General features: G+C 44.9%; 1 protein-coding gene across 2 annotated transcripts in view; it reads right to left on the bottom strand.

Annotated features, from left to right (window-relative positions):
• Positions 1–10,332: 10,332 nt before the first annotated feature.
• LOC143961286 (mucin-17-like) overlaps positions 10,333–21,682 on the bottom strand; it is a 50,012-nt gene continuing 38,662 nt past the window's right edge. For both annotated transcript variants that reach the window (XM_077470537.1, XM_077470538.1), the window contains 3 exons: positions 12,961–13,023; positions 12,700–12,865; positions 10,333–11,706 (listed from right to left, as the gene is read on the bottom strand). In XM_077470537.1, the coding sequence (XP_077326663.1) occupies positions 11,511–11,706; positions 12,700–12,865; positions 12,961–13,023 (425 nt within the window). In that variant the 3' untranslated portion in view covers positions 10,333–11,510. The remainder of the gene's footprint in view (positions 11,707–12,699; positions 12,866–12,960; positions 13,024–21,682) is intronic.

Raw genomic sequence — 21,682 nt, 5'->3', positions numbered from 1 at the left:
CCAGAAAAAAACCAAGATTCTTCAAATAGGATCTTCCTTTTGTCCGGGATTCCTTTTCAGAGGAAAGACCTGAGCATATGGTTCAATCATCTATCAAGGCTCTTTCTCTCAAAGCCGCCTTTCTGGTGGCTATAACATCGGCCAAGAGGGTCTCCGAGATCAGCTCTCTGGGTTGCAAAGAACCTTTTCTGACGTTTTTCCCGGATCGTGTGGTCTTGGTTCCCATGTTAGGGTCAAATCCTAAGGTCACATCTGTATTTCATGAGAACCAGGAGATTGTTCTTCCTACTTTTCGGACTTCCGGAGATTCTAACATTCTTCCTTTAGATGTTGGAGAAGTTCTAAAACAGTACTTGGAATCCACAGCTCCTTTTCGGACTTCTGACCATCTCTTTGTTTACTTCCATGGAAAGAATAAGGGATCACGTGCTTCTTCAAGAACCATCGCAGCTTGGATTGTTCAGGCTATTCAAGGGGCTTATAAAGCTAAGGGTTTGGCTCCTCCAGAGGCGGTGACGGCTCATTCTACCAGGAGCGTTTCAACATCATGGGCGGCAGCTCGTCATGTTTCTCCAGAAGTAATCTGTAAAGCGGCCTCATGGTCATCAATTAATACCTTTATGACACATTATTGTGTTTAGCCGGCTTCTTTATCGTCGGTTAATTTTGGTTTGCATGTCTTATCTGTTGACGGTGCCAATTAAACCTTTTTCTGTTAACCAGCAATTTCCCACCCGGGTGTGTATGGCTAGTTATTTCCCATACGTAGGCTGCCATGGAGTCTGTCAGGAAAAAGGAAAATTTATATCAAATACTTACCGTAATTTTCCTTTCCTGATGGACTCCATGGCAGCAGGAGTTCCCTCCCTTTTGCTGGAGTAGGCTAAGTTACGGAACACAGTCTCTGTTCAGAAGCAAAGATTTATGGGAGTGGGGTCCTATGAGGTATGAGAGGCGGGGATTAACCCATACGTAGGCTGCCATGGAGTCCATCAGGAAAGGAAAATTACGGTAAGTATTTGATATAAATTTTCCTTTTTGGGTGGGAAAAATATGAATGCAATCTATATACTAGGAGGAAAACCTCTGGGGGAATCTAGGATGGAAAAAGATCTAGTAGATGATAGGCACAGGAATGGCATGCAATGCCAAGCTGTTGCTAACAAAGCAAACAGAATATTGGCACCTAGAGTATGCTGTCCAGTTATGGGCACCAGGCCTCTGGAGGGATGTACTGGAAATGGAATGAGTACAAAGAAGGGCAACAAAGCTAATAAAGGGTCTGGAGGATATTAGTTATGAAGAAAAATTGTGAGCACTGAACTTATTCTCTCTAGAGAAGAGACGCTTGAGAGGGGATATGATTTCAATTTACAAATACTGTACTGGTGACCCGACAATAGGGATAAAACTTTTTTGTGGAAGGGAGTTTAACTACTTCAGCCACGGAGGATTTGGCAGCTGAATGACCAAAGCACTTTTTACAATTTGGCACTGCGCTGCTTTAACTGGTAATTGCACAGTCATGCAATGTTGTACCCAAACAAAATTTGCGTCCTTCTTTCCAACCAATAGAGCTTTCTCTGAACAGAAAAAGACCCGAAAATTTGGAAAAAAATTATATTTTCTATTTTTGTTATAAAAAATGTAATAAACTCAATTTTAGTCATACATTTAGACCAAAATGTATTCAACCACATGTCTTTGGTAAAAAAAAATTAAATTAACGTATATTTATTGGTTTGCGCAGAAGTTATAGCGTCTACAAACAGGATATATTTTCTGGAATTTACCCAGCTTTTAGTTTATGACTACCTATCTCATTTCTTGAGGTGCTAAAATGGCAGGGCAGTATAACCCCCACCCCCAAATGACCCCATTTTGGAAAGCAGACATGCCAAGGAAATTGTTGAGAGGCATGTTGAGCCCATTGAATATTTTATTTTTTTGTCACAAGTGATTGAAAAATGACAAAAAAATAATTACACAAAGTTGTCACTAAATGATATATTGCTCACACATGCCATGGTTGTATGTGGAATTACACCCCAAAATACAGTAACACACCTCTCTCCTTCCCCCCTCCTCTTCTTCTTCCTCCATGGCCTCTTCCAGTGCTTTGCCCTTGGAACCAGAAGTGCTCCGTAGGCGTTCAAGTGGCTATGTAAGTACATAGGCAAAAAGATTCCATGCTGTGCTTGCACTGGTGTGCTTAGGGGACAGGAGCCACACTGGGGCAGATATTCTGTCAGCTCTGCAGGGGCAGGCTGAGAGGTGGTTGACGCCATGCCAGCTTAAGCCAGGAATGGTGGTTTGCGACAATGGCACCAACCTCCTCTCTTCCCTCCGACAGGGACAACTGACCCATGTACCCTGTCTGGCTCACGTGCTTAACTTGGTGGTGCAGTGGTTCTTGGGCAGGTACCCAGGCTTACAGGATGTCCTGAGGCAGGACAGGAAAGTGTGTGTTCATTTCCGCCGGTCATATAATGCCAGTGCTCGGCTCGCTGAGGTCCAAAAGGAATTGAACCTGCCCAAGAACCGCCTTATCTGTGACATGCCCACCAGGTGGAACTCAACGTTGGCCATGCTGCAGCGGCTGCACACGCAGCAGAGGGCCATCAATGAGTACCTGTGCGACTACGGCACCAGGACAAAGTCAGGGGAGCTCGTTTTTTTGGGCCATGATCAGGGATGCATGCACTGTCCTGTCACCATTTGAGGAGGCCACAAGGATGGTGAGCAGTGACAGTGCATGCATCAGTGACACTGTACCTCATGTTCACCTGTTGGAGCAAACGCTGCGTGGAATAATGGACAGGGCACTTGAGGCAGAACAGAGGCAGGAAGAGGAGGACTTCCTTGCCTCTTAAGGCCCCCTTTATCCATACAGTGTTCCTGCTGGCCCGCCGATCACACAGGAAGAGGACGAGGAGGAGGAGGATTGTGTCAGCATGGAGGTGGAGCCTGGCACTCAGCATCAGCAGCAGTCTTCTAGAGATGATTTACAGTCCCAAGAAACCCATGGACTTGTACGCGGCTGGGAGGAGGTGGCTGCGGATCATGTCATCCTTAGTGACCCAGAGGACTCCGGACTGAATGCCTCAGCTAACCTATGCTGCATGGCCTCCCTGATCCTGCAAAGCCTGAGAAAGGATCCTCGTATTCAGCGGATCAATGAGAGGGATCATTACTGTCTGGCAACTCTCCTTGATCCATGGTTGCCAGAGGGAGCAGAGGATGAGACATCTCCGGGAGGTCTTGCAGAAAAGTCTGTGCAACGCATTCCCAGAGACTGGTCCTGGACAACGTGTTGCTGAGGCTTCGGTCAGTCAGGGAAGGAGCGGTGGAGAAGGTGACCATTTGACCTATGCGTTCAGACAATTTTTTATTCCGCAGCCCCAAGGTAAGATCGTTCCAGCAACCATCGCCAGTGTCTGATTTACATGGTGCAGGAATATCTAGGGGTAAGGTCAGACTTGGACACCTTTCCCACCAAAAATCCTCTGGGTTACTGGGTCTTGAGGATGGATCACTGGCCAGAGCTTGCACAGTATACAATTGAGCTACTGGCCTGTCCTGCATCCAGCGTTCTTTCGGAACGCACATTCAGTGCTGCTGGAGGCTTTGTTACCAATCACAGGGTGCTCCTGTCCACCGACTCGGTTGATCGACTGACCTTCATAAGATGAATCAGTCTTGGATCACCACCAGCTACCAAGCACCTAAAGCTGATGTAACCAAATATTTTTTTTTTAAATGTCATATCCCTTCAAGACTGCCTATGCTGATGCTGAGTGACTATCCCGTTATGCTGACTATCCTCTTCCTCCTCAATGATCCTGCTGATAGCTTGGAAGAACATTTTTGGTTCTGGGCGCTGCCACCAGTGGCTAAGGCCCAATTTTTCAGCCCCTGTTTAACAGGGGCATGTAATTACAATTTGTGATGCAATACTTTGCAGCAGGGCTCATTCCTGCACTCCAACTAGAGTGTCTGTGAGAGGTTGCAGTGTTGTGGCACCCGTGCCTAAGGCCCAATTTTTCAGCCCCTGTTTAACAGGTGCATGTAATTACAATTCTTGATGTCATATTTCACAGCAGGGCCCGTTCCAGCATGCACCAAGAGTAACTGTGGGGACTTACTGTGTTGTGGCACAAGCACCACCACCATCATCACCACAACCACCAAAGGCCCAATTTTTCTACCACTGTTCAACAATGGCATGAAATTACAATTATTGATATAATAGTTCACAGCGGGGCATTCCAGCGCCCACCAAGAGTCACTTTGAGGGCTTACAGTGTTGTGGCAACACCAACACCTTAGGCCCAAAGTTCTGCAGAGCATATAGGGCAGGACCCTACTTTCAAACATCCAACTTACAAACGTTTCCTACTTGCAAATGGAAAGATACAACAAGAAGTGAGATGAAAAAAGACGGATGGCCAAAATTATACAGGGGTGATAACCCTTCCCTATGTTTTCCAAAAAGCTTAAAAATAGATTTTTTGGCTGGAGCTACACTTTAAAAATGTACCAGTTCAAAATTACAAACTGATTCTACTTAACACAACAAACTTACACAGTCCCTGTCTTGTTTGCATCACCTGTATACTGCTGTTTTGAGTATATAGGGCCTGGGAGCCCCACGCCTTTCCTTTTTTTAATTTGGGTACAGGGTTCCCCTTAATATCCGTACAAGACCCAAAGGGGCTGGTAATGGGCAGGGGGGCTACCCATGCTATTTTTCACAATGATTTTCATCCGTATTGCCGGAACCAGACATTACATTAAAACCACAAGCAGTTTTAAATTACTTTTTTACCGTTAGAAATGTCATTTTGTGCAGGGACTGTTCTAAACACGGGAAACGTGCCACTTCACAGGCATACTATAGACTTCCCCCAGGCATATATAAAGGAATATTTCATTTTTTTTTTCACTTTAAGCGTCATTAAAATCAGTGCTCCTGAAAAACCCCAAACCCTTTTAGGACAATACCTTGCAAATTAGCCTTTAAAATTAGCACTTTTGATTTCGAACGTTTGAGTCCCATAGACTTTAATAGGGTTCTAAAGTTCATACGAATTTTCGGTCCGCTCGCAGGTTCTGATGCGAACCGAACCGGGGGGGTGTTTGGCTCATCCCTAGTAACAAGGGGCATTACATAGGCAGGCTAATTCTAATCAGGACTCGAAAGAATGCAAACATGTACTGAAAACATTATTAGTGCCGTGTGCACAGTGAGGGCAGTGTGCAATACATATAAAATAGAATACAATTATATACAGACCTTACAAATTTCCATTACAGTCTTCAGGCTTTCTAAGGGCGTACGTTTTTGATTTCACTCACTGCCTATCACAGTTTCGGAGGCCGTGAAATGCCCAGATAAGCACAACCCCCCCCCCCAAATGACCCAATTTTGGAAAGTAGACACCCCAAGCTATCTGCTGAGAGGCATGTTGAGTATGATCTCGCTTCTAGTCACAAAGTTTGGAAATTTGAAAAAAAAAATTTTTTTTTTCTTTCTTCATTTTCAAAAATAAATGAGATCTGCAAAATACTCACCATGCCTCTTAGCAAATACCTTGGGGTGTCTACTTTTGTGCTATCTGGATAGGTAGTGAGGTGTAAAATCACAATTTTATGCCTTTAGAAATTCTGAAGGTGGTGCTTGGTTTTTGGGGTCCTGTACACGGCTAAAAAAGTCCCACACATGTGGTATCCTCATACACAGGAGAAGCATCAGAATGTATTTTGGGGTGTAATTCCACATATAACCATCCCATGTTTGAACAATATATCATTTAGTGACAACTTTGTGTAAAAAAAAAAAAAATTAAAATTCCCGAAACCTGTGGCAAAATATGAAATATTCCATGGACACAACATGCCTCTCAGCAAAAAGCTTGAAGTGTCTTCATTCCAAAATGGGGTCGTTTGGGGGGTTTTGTGCTATCTTGACATTTCATGGCCTCCAAAACTGCGATAGGTACTGAGGAAGTGAAATAACCATTTTACGCCATTAGAAAGCCTGAAGGCGGTGATTGGTTTTTGGTGTCCTGTACATGGCTAAGTCTCACACATGTGGTATCCCAGTACTCAGGAAAAGCAGCAAAATGTATTTTGGGGTGTAATTTTACATATGCCCATGGCATGTTTGAGCAATAGATCATTTAGTGACAACTTTGGCCCCAAAAAAATATTCCATGGACTCAACATGCCTATCAGCAAATAGCTTGGGGTGTCTACTTTCCAAAATGGGGTCATGGGGGGGGGGGGGGTTTAAACTGTCCTGGCATTTTATGCACAACATTTAGAAGCTTATGTCACACATCACCCACTCTTCTAACCACTTGAAGACAAAGCCCTTTCTGACGCTTTTTGTTTACATAAAAAAAATAAAAAGTTTTGCAAGAAAATCACTTTGAACCCACAAACATTATATATTTTTTTTTAAAGCAAAGGCCCTACAGATTAAAATGGTGGGTGTTGAAAATTTTTACGCACAGTATTTGTGCAGTGATTTTTTGGGAAAAAACACTTTTTTAAAATTTTTATGCACTAAAACACACTATATTGCCAAATGTTTAATGAAATAAAAAAGATATCTTATGCCGAGCACGTGGATATCCAACACCACATGCTTTAAAATTGCGCACAAACGTGCCGTGGCAACAAACTACATACATTTTAGATTTAGAGAGGTCTACTGCTAAAATTACTGCTCTTTATCTGACTTTCGCAGTGATATCTCACATGCTTGCGTTCGCCTTTGCGTGTGAGCATGGGGGACAAGGGTGCTTTTTTTATTTTTATTTTTTATTATATTTTTAAATTGTTGCTTTCATTTTTTTTTTTTTGCATTTTTATTTGATAGCAATAGGTATTGACAGGTACTCTTTTTTTAACCACTTGCTTACTGGGCACTTAAACCCCCCTCAGTCCCAGACCAATTTTCAGCTTTCAGCGCTGATGCACTTTGAATGACAATTGCGCGGTCATACAACACTGTACCCAAATGAAATTTCTATCATTTTTTTCCCACAAATAGAGCTTTCTTTTGGTGGTATTTAGTTACAGCTCGGAGTTTTATTTTTTGCTAAACAAACAAAAAAAGATGCAAAAAAAAAAAAAAAAAATCATGTTTTAATAGTTTGTTATAAAATTTTGCAAACGGGTCATTTTTCTCCTTCATTGAAGTGCGCTGATAAGGCGGCACTGATAGGCTGCATTGGTGGGCACTGATGGGCTGCATTGGTGGGCACTGATAGGCTGCATTGGTGGGCACTGATAGGCTGCACTTGTGGGCACTGATAGGCATAGTTAAGGCGGCACTAATAGGCACAGATAAGGCGGCACAGATGGGCACAGATAAGGCGGCACTGATGGGCAAAGATGGGCACAGATAAGATGGCACGGATGGGTGGCACGGATAAGTGGCACGGATGGGTGGCACGGATGGGCACTGATAGGTACCACAGATAGATGGGACTGATGGGCACTGATAGGTGGCACTGATAGGTGGCTCTGATAGGTGGCACTGCTGGGCACTGATGGGCGGCACTGCTGGGCACTGATGGGCGGCACTGCTGGGCACTGATGGGCGGCACTGGGGTGCAGCACCTTTGAGGCAGATTGGGTGGCACTGTGGGTGGCACTGTGGGTGGCACTGTGGGGTGGCACTGTGGGGTGGCACTGTGGGTGGCACTGTGGGGTGGCACTGTGGGCATTATGGGCACAGACGGGGGCACTTACTTTTACTTTGTTATATTTCAGGATGGCACTGCGGGAGGCAGGTGGGCACTGGCAGGTGGCATGTGGTGCCTTTCATTGCTGGCCGTGATCGGGACTGATGTCAATAGACGTAGTCCTGGAAATCTAGGCCCGCGCTAATGCCGTCATTCGGCAATAGCGCGGTACCCAAGTGGTTAAAAAAAAATTGGGGTCTATTAGACCCTAGATCTCTTCTCTGCCCTCAAAGCATCTGACCACACCAAGATCGGTGTGATAAAATGCTTTGCCAATTTCCCAATGGCGCTGTTTAAATCCGGCGAAATGCTCATAGCGTCCGGTTTCTTAGGCCATAGATATGATTGGAGCCATTCTGGTCTCTGATCAGCTCTATGGTCAGCTGGCGGAACCACCGGCTGCATTCTCGGGTTCCCTGTTGGGACAGGAGAGCCTGAGAAAACCATGGAAGATGGTCGGGGGGGGGGGTCGTTCCCTCCCACTGCTTATAAAAGTAGTCTAGAGGCTAATTAGCCACTAGGATTGCTTTTACATTGAAGCCAACCACTGGCTAAAAAGAATGATATCAATACCTAAACCTGCAGTCATTCTGGTATAACCACTCAAAGTCCAGCAACATACCAATACATTGCTGGTCCTGGAAGTCACGAGGGTGTGACAAAACTAGTAGGAGGAGCGTGGAGGCCTAGCGTATGAGGAAGTGATCAGGAAGCTTTTTCCAGTGTGACAGACGGAGGGGACACTGCCGACCGGAGCTGCAGAACCGGTTCCAAGGTGAAACCACTGTGTTCACGCAGAGTTTGATTTGCTTTTATTTTAAGCTTTGAGGTGAGGGTACATCCGGTGGAGGGTGCACAAGGATTCATTTGTCATATGCACAGAGGTGGATCAGAGTGAAGATTGGTGTTTTCACAGCATCTGTGTTTTTTTTTCTCTATCACATATTGGACTATAATATTATTTATTATCACCAAAGATTGGACTATTCACTATTACCGTATATACTCGAGTATAGGCCGACCCGAATATAAGCCGAGGCCCCCAATTTACCCCCCAAAAAACTGGCAAACTTATTGACTCGTGTATAAGCCGAGGGTGAGACATGCCTGTCCATCCCTGTGTGTGTGTCCGTCCATCCCTGTGTGTCCGTCCATCCCTGTGTGTCCGTCCATCCCTGTGTGTCCGTCCATCCCTGTGTGTCCGTCCATCCATCCCTGTGTGTGTGTGTGTCCATCCATCCATCCATCCCTGTGTGTGTGTGTCTCCATCCATCCATCCATCCATCCCTGTGTGTGTGTGTCTCCATCCATCCATCCATCCATCCATCCCTGTGTGTGTGTGTCTCCATCCATCCATCCATCCATCCCTGTGTGTGTCTCCATCCATCCCTGTGTGTGTGTGTGTGTGTGTGTGTGTGTGTGTGTGTGTGTGTGTGTGTGTGTGTGTGTGTGTGTGTGTGTGTGTGTGTGTGTGTCCAGCCTACCTTTGTCCCGAGCCTCCGTCCCGTGCCTTGCCTCCTTGCCTCCGTCCCGTGCCGTGCCTTGCCTTGCCTTGCATCCGTCCCGTGTCGTGCCTTGCCTTGCCCCCGTCCCGTCCCGTCCCGTGCCGTGCCGTGCCTTGCCTTGCCTCCGTCCCGTGCCCTCTTCGTCGGCGGCCATTGTAAAATTCAAAAGCTGCGCCGCCGCCTTCGCCTGTGATAGGCGGAACACTGAATTTCCCAGCAGCCTGTGTTCCGCCTATCACAGACGTCGTATCATCCTCGTCCGTAGTACGAGGATGATACGATGTCCGTGATAGGCGGAACACAGGCTGCTGGGAAATTCAGTGTTCCGCCTATCACAGGCGAAGGCGGAGCCGGAGGCGCGGCTTTTGAATAGAATGGCCGCTGTCTGTCTGCTCGACACGCTGATCGAGCGGGCAGACAGCGATGACTCGAGTATAAGCCGAGGGGGGCACTTTCAGCCTCAAAAAAGAGGCTGAAAATCTCGGCTTATACTCGAGTATATACGGTAATCGATTGATTCACAATCACATTATTTTTATTAATTGTATTGTATATTTATATATTATTTCATTTTCATCAATTCATTTAAATTACTATATCATATGATTGGGAGATTATGTGAAGGTGAGAGCACTTGCACTTTACTGAGGAGTGGGAGGTTGTTTTGAGCATTTTAGGGGGCCACACACACTTTATTATATTATTAACACTTCATGTTCACTTAGCGCTGCACTCATTTGTCATACATTTTCTGTAGTATCACATATTTAGGAAGTGTAGGGACTGCTGGCAGCTCTTTGTTTATTGGTTTGTCTACATAGCTGCTCACGAGGTTTTGATGTATAATTACATAGTCAGGTCACATGGTATTGACATCGCACATTTAGGTGTGTATACAGATCCTAAATGACAGCCCAGTCCCTCCCTCCTCCATGCCCAATGACTAAAAAAAAGAACACAGTGGGTGGGATGTCACTTCTAGATTGATAGATGATCTGCCTCCCATAAAAGTATGAGGACACAGGCTATAGTGGATTTCAATATGCAAGGGAAAATGACCACACTCCAGATTTGCAAGAGATGAAAACTTTATTCCATAAAATGCATAGTGTATATCAAAAATATGTTCATAGTACATCTAATAAATATATTACAAACTATACATAGATACAAGTTGTTTAATCGCTTGCCGACTAGTGCACGACAATATACGTTGGCACAATGGCACGGCTGCGCAAATGTGCATACAGGTATGTCCCCTTTAAGAAGCGGCATTGTGGGCGCTCGCGCCCGCTGCATGCTCCGTGACCATGTCCATGGTACCCGCGGACTCGATGTCCATCGGTGTCCCGCGATCATGTCACGGAGCGGCAAACAGGGAGATGCCTATGTAAACAAGGCATTTCCCCTTTCTGCCTAGTGACAAGACAGAGATCTACCGCCCCCTGCCATTGGGAGCAGTGATCGCTGTCATGTCCTATGTAGCCCCCCCCCCCACAATTAGAATCACTCCCTAGGACACACTTAACCCCTTGACCGCCCCCTAATGTTTAACCCCTTCCCTGTCAGTGTCATTTACACAGTAAGCAGTGCATTTTTATAGCACTGATTGTTGTATAAATGACAGTGGTCCCAAAATAGTGCCAAAAGTGTCTGATGTGTCCGCCATAATGTCGCAGTCAGGATGAAAATTGCAGATTTCCGCCATTACAAATGAAAAAAAAAATAATGATAAAAATACCATAAATGTATCCCCTATTTTGTAGATGCTATAACTTTTGTGCAAACCAATCAATATATACGCTTATTGTGGGTTTTTTACCAAAAATATATAGAAGAATACACATTGGCCTAAACTGAGGGGAAAAACATTTTTTATATATTTTTTGTGGATATTTATTATAGCAAAATTTAAAAAATATTGCTTTTTATTCAAAATTGTCGCTCTTCTTTTGTTTATAGCGCAAAAAAATAAAAAACCCAGAGGTGATCAAATACCACCAAAAGAAAGCTCTATTTGTGGCAAAAACATTTTTTTTGGTGCAATGTCGCACGACTGTGCAATTGTCAGTTAAAGCGACGCAGTGCCGAATCGCAAAAAAGTGCTCTGGTCAGGAAAGGGGTAAAATCTTCCGGGGCTGAAGTGGTTAAATCAAGTCAATATCTTTTTGCACGTGTATCTAAAAAAAACAAAAAAACAATACAATGCCACACTTTAACTATAAGACAAATTTAGCCTGAAATGTGGCTACTCAATAGTCTCATAAAACAATTCATTACGCGGAGCCTTTTGGGACTTTGCTCTGTACAGGCAGATTCCCACAGTGATGGTGATGATAACAAGGACACCCAAAACAACTCCTCCACCAATAAACAGGCCGAGCTTCAATATCCTCCCACCGCACTGGTTGTCTGTGTATAAGTAGCGGTCTCCACCTGGACAACTGGGGATACAAAGAACCATTTCCAATTATAAAAGAATTATGCATGATCTATAACATATCTTTAAAGTGCTCCTGAGCTTTTGCCAAAACCTTTCAAGATTACATTGAGTCTAGCTTATTGCAGAATAGGAGTTACACACAGTGAAACATGTAGCGAGGACAGAGCTCTATTGTTCAAAGAATGAAATGACCCTTTAGGGGATAACTGTTGTAGCACCCTCCTAGGTAGGTGATAGAGAGTGCATCGTTTTGGTTTTTTTCTGCCTATCAGGGAGTAGGGATCCATTGATGGGGTCTGCTCAGTGTGCTCAGATGCTGCTCATGCTGTCTGCTTTTTTTACACTGGTCCAATAGGAAGGGGCATATTGAACAGTGGGAGGAAACCTAATAAATGGGAGCATGGGTATAGATACAGCCCTGGCCATTGGCAGAGAAAGGTGCCTCAAGGCATGCTGGGTGACTGTATTTATACCAAGAGCACATGTGTAGGGAGTCCTTGGCTGGAGAGCGGGGTCCCGGAGTAAGGGGGGGGAGGCGCTGCCCCTCCTCTGTATAGGCTGACATGCGGTCTCAGGTGGTCAACTTGAGGGCCAGGCCCACAGAATCTGCAACCTAGATGTCCTGCAGAGCTAACTGGGAGGGAGACATACCTAGAAGGATCTGTTCCTGGCTACTGTGAGTACAGACTTAAATCTAGGGGTCTGTCCATTGTTCCTACTTAGGAGGAATAGACAATCTTTCTCTCCTCCTCTGTCAGAAGAGGAATTTGCATGTTTACACACACAAATCCCCATTCTGGCTCTTGTTCCTGTGATTGCGTGTTGTTGGCGGTGATCCCGCCCACCAGCCACGCGCTTTGTGCCCTCCGAGGGCATGTGCCTGCTATGGCTCTTAAAGGAGCTGCCATACATATACAGCGATTTGCGCAGGAGAGCCATCCTGCTGCCGTATATGTACAAGTGATTAAAGCAAATTCAATCAAAGGATACTCACGAGCAGCGGGGCCCACTCCATTTCTCAATCTGACAGGTTCCTTCATGACAGTCCTTAAAGTGAGGAGATATCTCACCACAATGAGACACACAGATAAGAATCCCATTTTCAAATTCTGGAGTGAAAAAATCTTGAAAACCTTCTTCAACATTTTGCCTGCATAGCTCTGATGAGACAAGAGATAGAACGTGTCTTTGTCTTACTATCATATCTGGAATGTCCTAGGACAAGTCACTGAAAAACCACAAACATTTCACCTACCTTCAGGAGATATGGGTTCCATACCAGCTATCACCGCGAAATGGTCATCAATGCACATCTCGGCTATAACACAGGAAAACATAAGATCAGGACAAAGTTTGGTATTAACAGCATAGCTCCCAACTGTCCTTTATTTCGAGGGATTGTCCCTGATGTCCCTGATGTCCCTCTTTCATCCTCATTTGTCCCTCATTTTGGTCTAATCTATATAGTTGTATATAAAATACACTTTCTTTTCTTCCAAATTCTAAATTGCTGCATTTGCCAATTTTAAAAGCCAATATAAAGGAATTGTAGTGATAAAAAAAAACACTTGTGGATTTAATTAACCTTTTTTTTTGGGTTATGTTCCCTTTAAGGGGGTATGGCAACGGGAATGTCCTCTGCCTATCTATGTTTGCTAGTAGGTGTCCCTGATTCCCATCACAAAATGTTGGGAGGTATGTTAAAAGCCATTTCTGTGTTTTCAGAAGACACAAAGCTAAGTAACGGAGTTCATTCCCTACAGGAGGTCTGTGATTTGCAGGCTGACCTGGATGCACTGTTCTGGTTGGACAACTATGTGACAAATGGGGTTTAACCCTTTTGGCTGCCATTGACATATGGTAGATGATGGCAGCAGCAGGGGGGTCATAGGCTGCTTTCACACAGGACGGGCTCTGTTTTGATCAGTAGGAGATCCCTCCGCTGATCCCTTGATATTCAGAGCACAATGGGTGGATAACAGGTTTGTGTCCGCTTAGTTTATGCAGAGCAGACATGGACATAGCTTCTCTGCTTTATGAGTGCCCGGGAGTAAACAGTCTATGCTGTCAGTTTACACCCAACTACCTCCGACAATAATCAGCCTAGATGGAGGAGGATGGATCCCCTCTTTTTTCTTTTTTTTTTAGTGTATGGGATTGGATTGAAGTGTAAACAGATGCCAGTTCATTATTACCCGCAGGTACATAGGGGTGAATGGACCATCCAATCAGGTCCAACAAGAAAAACTGACAGGTGGATCTGATCGGACCCTTTGTGTGAAAGGGGCCTTACACTTTTAACTGTTGCAACAGCTACAGAGGGAGCGGAAGGTTTGAGTTACCAAACATCAGCCTTTAAACCTTAAAGGGTTACTGAACCCTCGTTTTTTTTTTTTTAATAACAAACATGTCATACTTACCTCCACTGTGCAGTTGGTTTTGCACAAAGTGGCCCCCAATCCTCCTCTTCTGGGGTCCCTTAGTGGCTCTTGTATCTCCTCCTTCTCGGTTGCCCCGTCGCAGAAGTGCTCTCCTTTGGGAGACTCGTGTGGATGCATCTATTGACATACCCAAGTCATTGGATTTGACTGACAGCAGCGGGAGCCAATGGCTGCGCTGCTATCAATCTATCCAATCAGGACATGAGACACACCGGCTAGAGCTGGTGTGCTAATCCCCGGGGTGAGAAAGACCGGGTTCAGATAATAAAACTGAGGGTCGGGGGGGGGGGGCAGCTGCATGACAGTAGGTTTCTCACCTTAATGCATAGAATGCATTAACCACTTCAGCCCCGGACCATTTTGCTGGTCAAAGACCAGACCACGTTTTGCGATTCGGAATTGCGTCGCTTTAACTGACAACCAATATGTATTCTTCTACATATTTTTGGTAAAAAAATATCGCAATCGCAAGCGATTATTGATTGGTTTGCGCAATAGTTATAGCGTTTACAAAATAGGGGATAATTTTATGGCATTTTTATTAATATTTTTTTTTTACTAGTAATGGCGGCGATCAGCGATTTTTATTGTGACTGCGACATTATGGCGGACACATCGGACATTTTTGACACATTTTTGGGACCATTGTCAACAATCACTGCTATACAAATGCAGTGATTCCTGTGTAAATGGCACTGGCAGTGAAGGGGTTAACCAGTGGGTGGCAGTGTAAGGGTTAAGTGTTCCTAGGGGTGTGTTACTAACTGTTGGGGGCTGGGCTTTCATTTAGTGAACACTGATCTCTGCTCCAATCACATGGAGCAGAGATCAGCATCATTAGTTGCTAGGCAGAACGGGGAGATGTTGTTTACAACGGCATTTCCGCATTCAGCCACCCTGTGAGACGATAGCGGCCAGACTCACGGGGGGTCCCGACCAGCACGCGAGCGCGCCAACGGCGGCACGCGAGCGATGGCAGTGCAGAAAATTTAAAGGGACGTACAGGTACGCCCATTTGCCTGCCCGTGCCACTCTGCCGACGTACATCGGTGTGCGCTGGTCGGGAACCGGTTAAGGTATAAAAAAAAAAACACAAGGGTTTACAACCACTTTAATGACTTGGAGAGGATCTACAGAGAGGAGTGGGACAAAATTTCTCCTAAGATGTGTGCAAACCTGGGGGCCAACTACAAGAAACATCTGAACTCTGTGATTGCCAACAAGGGTTTCTCCACCAAGTACTAAGTCATGTTGTGCGAAGGGGTAAAATACGCATTTCATTCATTAAAATACAAATTAATTTATAACTTTTTTGAAATGCATTGTTATGGATATTTTTGTTGTTCTTCTGTCTCTCACTGTTAAAAAAAAAAACCTACCATTACAATTTTCGTTGTCAGTGGGCAAACTTACAAAATCGGCAGGGGATTAAATACTTTTTTCCCTCACTGTAGGAAATTGTGTAAATAAAATAAGATGACTGTGAAGTTTGAGTTGATGCAAGTGAAATCAGTCAAAGTGAGAATCAAATGGAAAATCCTTAGGGGTCCAAGGTCTTTATTGTTCATCTGCAAAAGGCAGCCAACGAGTTTCCTTTTTCAATTCTACTATGAACACCAGCACTGAGTGTTGATTATAAAATTCTCTGCCTGTAGATCAGTCTGCTTAGGAGTACTTTTGAGTCCATTTAACATTCTGCCATTTCACTCTGCCCTGAGGAAGGGGGATTTTGTGGCCTCAGAAATGCGTTAGATGCTTTTTGCCCTGCTTGTTGTAACCAGTTGACCAGTAAAAGACTTTGGATTTCTAAGAATGTTTGAACTAGCACTCTCTTTTCAGCATTTTAGATTTCTCATCTGGGGTGAGTGTCCTGTCCTGGGGGATCCCTGTCTTTGAGGTGAGCTGTTGAAAACAGATTAATGGGGCTCAAGTACTAACTTTGTCTGAATTTTGATGACCTGTGAAAATCTGTTACCTGCTCCCCTCCACCATTACCACTAGGTGGAGTTCATCTGGCTGCAGTACAGCTGCTGCATCGCTTACATGCACCCCTTGTTAGAACAGACACGGACTCCACTGTCCCACCACGTAGAGGAGAGAGAGCAAACATCAATTCACTGATCTCCCCTACCCAGTAAGAATCCAGACGCGTCCTGCATTACATCATTTTCAGGTTTGGATGTCACTTTCCCCAACCACTGGGGGCAGGGGAGACACAGTGGGCCAATACGAGCAGATGACATGGCTCCCCAAATCATCACTGACTGTTGAAACTTCACACTAGACCTCATACAACTTGGACTCTGTGCCTCTTCACTCCTCCTCAAGACTCTGGGACCTTGATTTCCAAATTAAATGCACATTTTTCCACAGTCCATGATGAGGGAGCCATGCTATCTGGTGTTGGTCCACTGTGTTTTATCAAGTCCAAAGTCAGTGCAGCCCTCTACCTGGAAATTCTAGAGCACTTCAAGCTTCCCTCTGCTGACTAGCTTTATGGAAATGCTAATTTCACTTTCCAGCAGGACTTGGCACCTGCCTACAGCATACCAATACCTGGTTTAATGATCATGGTATCACTGTGCTTGATTGCCCAGCAAACTCACCTGACCTAAACCCCATAGAGAATCTGTGGGGAATTGTCAAGTGGAAAAGGAGAGACACCAGACCCAACAATGCAGATAAGCTGAAGGCCGCTATCAAAGCAACCTGGGATTCCATAACACCTCAGCAGTGCCACAAGCTAATCCAGCCATGCCTCACTGATGCAGTAATTCATGCAAAAGGAGCCCTGACCAATTATTGAGTGCATACTATACTGTACAAGCATGGACGTCCGCTGAACTTTTTTTGGGGGGGGGGGGCATCATGTACACAGTGGTGCCATGGCACAGGCACTGCTGTTACCTGTGGTTCTTCAGCGATAGACCCAGGACAGGCACTGGCAGCCAGGCAGTGTATTCTCTGTCATCTTGGCCACTACACGCCACGCACCTGTGACCTGTCGGAGGAGCCAGCGCTGCGCCGGCTGGATCGGCATAAGCACAACATACATTTACACAGGCAGAGGCAGGCTGAGGCAGCAGCCAATCACCCAACAGCCAGGTCACAGTCAAAGGCCTGAGCGGCAGAGCCAATCCGATGCTCGGACCAGGGGTGAGGAGGGAGGGACGGATGTGTAGTCGGAAAGACTGAGAGCAGCCCCAGCCCCCAGGCCAGCAGCACACTTTGAAAAAAAAAGTCCACGGCTGTCGGGGAGGCGGCTGCAGTGGCCATTGCAACACGGGGGCAAGTGTCTTCACTCTGACTTCAACACTCTTACGATTGACCCCCCTTGCTCTATGGTGCGGACGTCCATGTGTACAAGGACATACTTTTCAGTAAGCAACATTTCTGTATTGAAAATCCTTTTTTTAAATTGGTCTTATGCAATATTTAGATTTTCTAAGTTACTGAATTTTTGGTTTACACTAGCTGTAAGTCATAATCATCAAAATTAAAAAAAATAAATGCTTGAAATATATCACTCTGTGTGTAACGCATCTATAGAAAATTTATGAGTTTCTCTTTTTGAATTACTGAAATAAATTAACTTTATAATTATACAGTGTAACCTTGGATTACAAGCATAATCCATTCCAGAAGAATGCTTGTAATCCAAAGCACTTGCATATCAAAGCGAGTTTCCCCATAGAAGTCAATGGAAATTAAGATAATTTGTTCCGCATTACATGCAATACCGCATGTGGCCAGAGGTGGAGAGGTGCTGGAGAGCGGCGGAAATACTCAGGGACATCTCGGAAAGTCTTGGAAACACTTGAGAATGGAGTATTTCTGAGTGTTTACAAGTCATTCCAAGTATTTCCAAACGGCTCCAAACTGTTCCGAGTGTCCCCGGCACCCCCGCACCTCTGGCCAAAATGCAGTACTGCACCACCCATTAGCTTGAATTCTGCTTGTTTTGTGAGACAACACTTACAAATAGAGTCAGAATAAAAAAAAAGAAAAGTTGCTCCTCTTTCAAAACGCTCGTTAACGGTGTTACTTGTAAACCAAGGTTCCACTGTATTCTAATTTTATGAGATGCAGCTGTATGTAATTTAAATGTGATTGTAATTCAGTTTTAATGGTAAGGAGAATTTTCCCATTCCATGCATTATTTTTGGTGTTTAGGATATCCTGGTGCTGCGTATAGCCACACATAAACATGAATGGGTGAAGGCCGCTGTACGCAGCTACAGTGCCTTGAAAAAGTATTAATACCCTTTGACATTTTCTACATTTTATCATCTTACAACCAAGCACATAAATGTATTTTATTGGGATTTTATGTGATAAACCAACACAAAGTGGCATAAAATTGTGAAGTGGAAGGAAAATGATAAATGGTTTTCATTTTTTTTTTTACAAATAAATATCTGAAAAGTGTGGCGTGCATTTATATTCAGCCCCCTTTACTCTGATACCCCTAACTAAAATCTAGTGGGTCTAATTGCCTTCAGAAGTCAATTAATTTAGTAAATAGAGTCCACCTGTGTGTAATTAAATCTCAGTATAAATATAGCTGTTCTGTGAAGGCTTCGGAGGTTTGTTAGGCCAATGAACACACCAGACAGGTCAGGGATAAAGTTGTGGAGAAGATTTAAGCAGGGATAGGTTATTAAAAAATATCCCAAGCTTTGAACATCTCATGGAGCTCTGTTCAATCCATCATCCACTAATGGAAAGAGTATGGCACAACTGCAAACCTACCAAAACATGGCCGTCCAACTAAACAGGCCAGGCAAAGAGAGTATTAATCAGAGACGCAGCCAAGAGCCCATGGTAACTCTGGAGGAGCTGCAGAAATCCACAGCTCAGGTGGGAGAATCTGTTCACAGGACAACCATAAGAAGTCCCATTTACAGTTTGCGAAAAGCCATGTTGAGGACACAGCAAACATGTGAAAGCAGGTGCTTTGGTCAGATGAGACCAAAATTGAATTTTTTGGCCTAAAAACAAAACGCTATGTGTGGCGGAAAACTAACACTGCACATCACCCTGAACACACCATCCCCACTGTCCCTTCAGCAGGGACAGGGAAGCTGGTCAGAGCTGATGGGAAGATGGATAGAGCCAAGTACAGGGCAATCGTAGAAGAAAACCTGTTATGCCGCGTACACACAATAGGATTTTTGGACAACAAAATCCATGTTTTTTTTTCCGATGGATGTTGGCTCAAACTTGTCTTGCATACACACGGTCACACAAAGTTGGGCGGAAATTCTGAACGTCAAGGACGCAGTAATGTGCAACACATACAACGAGCCGAGAAAAATGAAGTTCAATAGCCAGTGCTGCTTTTCTGCTTGATTCTGCGCATACGTGGCACTTTGTGTGACGGAAATTCTGAAAAAAAATTGCAATAAGCAATAAGCATTTATTGCGCGAAATTTATACAAAATAGGGGATAGTTTTATGGCATTTTTATTGTTTTTTTGTTTTTTTTACTAGTAATGGCGGTGATCAGCGATTTTTACCATGCAACATTATGGCAGACAGATCGGACAATTTTGACACATTTTTGGGACCATTGGCGTTAGTAAAGTGATCAATGCTAAAAAATTGCATTGATTACTGAAAAAATGTCACTGGTAGTAAAGGGGTTAACCACCCTGTGTTGGTCATCTTACTTTAAAAAAGTAATTAGTTAAGTTAAGTTACAAATTACTTCTCCCAAAAAGTAATTGCGTTAGTAACTCAATTACTACATTGAAAAAGTAATTAGTTACTCAGCAAAGTAACTGTGACAGGGGTGGCAGCAGTGGTACTTGAGGGGTAGCAGCGGTGGTACTTTGGGATCAGTAAGAGGCACAGGTGGTGGTGGGAGAGGATGGCACCCACGTACACCACCACCTGTGCCTCTTACTGATCCCATCCACCACCACCACTGATCTCATCCCTACCGTACCCCCCCCTCCATCACCTCCGTTGTAGAAGTGATGGTGGGTGGGAATGGATGGGATCAGTAAGAAGCAGAGGTGGTGGAGGACTTAGGTTGGATCGATTGCACTGCAATTCGAATCGTCAGACAGTCACTTACTTGAATGCCTCCAGGGATGCCTTTCCTCATGGGGAGAGAGAGAGACCCTCCCCTTCACTCGATTGGTGTCAGCTGGTCAGCTGTCTTCATTTTTCAGTGTTTGCCCCGCCTCCCTACATTCTCTCTCTCTGGAAAGGCGGGGGAGTCCAGACAGTCTCTCTGAGTCTCAACCTCTTCTCAGCTCAGTGGGCGAAAGCCCCTCTCCCAACAACGGAACGAACATCCAGGCAGCGCGGCCACGGCGGGCCTCCTGGACGGTAGATGTAATTGCGGTAACGCCGACCAAGTAATGGGAACTGAGTTACCATGAGGGGAAGAGTAATCAGTTAGATTACTTGTTGCCCTCTAAAGTAACTGCATTAAGTAACTCGGTTTATTTTAACTGAGTTACTTAAGTGTGTCCTAGGGAGTGATTCTAACTGTGGGGGAGAGGAACTGTGTGTAACACATCACTGATCACCTCTCCTGATTTCAGGGAGCTGTGATCAGTGACAGTGTCACTAGGCAGAACGGGCAGATGCTTGTTTACATTAGTACCTCCGTGTTCTTCCTCACCGTGACACGATCAAGGGTATTCTCTCAGATATCGGGTCCACGGGACCCACGATCACAGTCACAGAGCTCCCAGCGGGCACGCGCCTGCAAGTCGCCTCCTAAAGGGCAACGTACAGGTACATTAATCTGCCTGTATGTGCCCTTCTGCCACAATATATCTGCATGAGGCGGTCGGGAAGCTGTTAAAAGTACTTGCGGCTATAATGAATTGTCGGTCACGGCAATAAAGATAAAAGAAGTCGGCATGGGATCCCCTCAGTCCATTACCAGTCCCTTTGGGTCTGGTATGAATATTAAGGGGAACCCCGAACCAAAATAAAAAAAACTGCGAGAGAAGATGAATGGACTTTGTGGGACATTTTTATTTTTTTCGTTTTTAATAAAGGACTTGCCCCAAGCTGTGTCTTGTCATTTTTACAATTTTGACACTTTTTTGTGAAATGGTAGGGGTACATTTGTACCCCATATCATTTCACACAGGGGAGGAGGCCAGGATCTGGGGGTCCCTTTGTTAAAGGGGGCTTCCAGATTCTGATAAGCCCCCCTGCCCGCAGACCCCCACAACCACCGGGCAAGGCTTGTGGGGATGTCCTCATCAACATGGAGACAAGGTGCTTTGGGAGGCTACCCCAAAGCATCCTCCCCATGTTGAGGGCATGTGGCCTGGTACGGTTCAGTAGTGGGGAGTGCTCTCTCACCCCTCTTTTCCTGTGGCCTGCCAGATTGCGCACTCGGATAAGAGTCTGGAATGGATTTTTGGGGGAACCCCCCCTTTTTTTTTTTACATTTTGCCATGGGTTCCCCTTAATATCCACACCAATCCTGCAGTGCCTGGTATGGAATTTGTGGGTACCCCCACACATTTTTTTAAAAATTTTGGTTCAGGGATCCCCTTAATG

Source organism: Lithobates pipiens, unplaced genomic scaffold, assembly GCF_037356315.1.
Source record: "Lithobates pipiens isolate NorthernLeopardFrog02 unplaced genomic scaffold, aLitPip1_a1.2 Scaffold_8, whole genome shotgun sequence".
NCBI lineage: Eukaryota > Metazoa > Chordata > Amphibia > Anura > Ranidae > Lithobates > Lithobates pipiens.
Note: the sequence above shows the minus strand (reverse complement) of the source record. Positions and strands in the feature narration are given on the sequence as shown.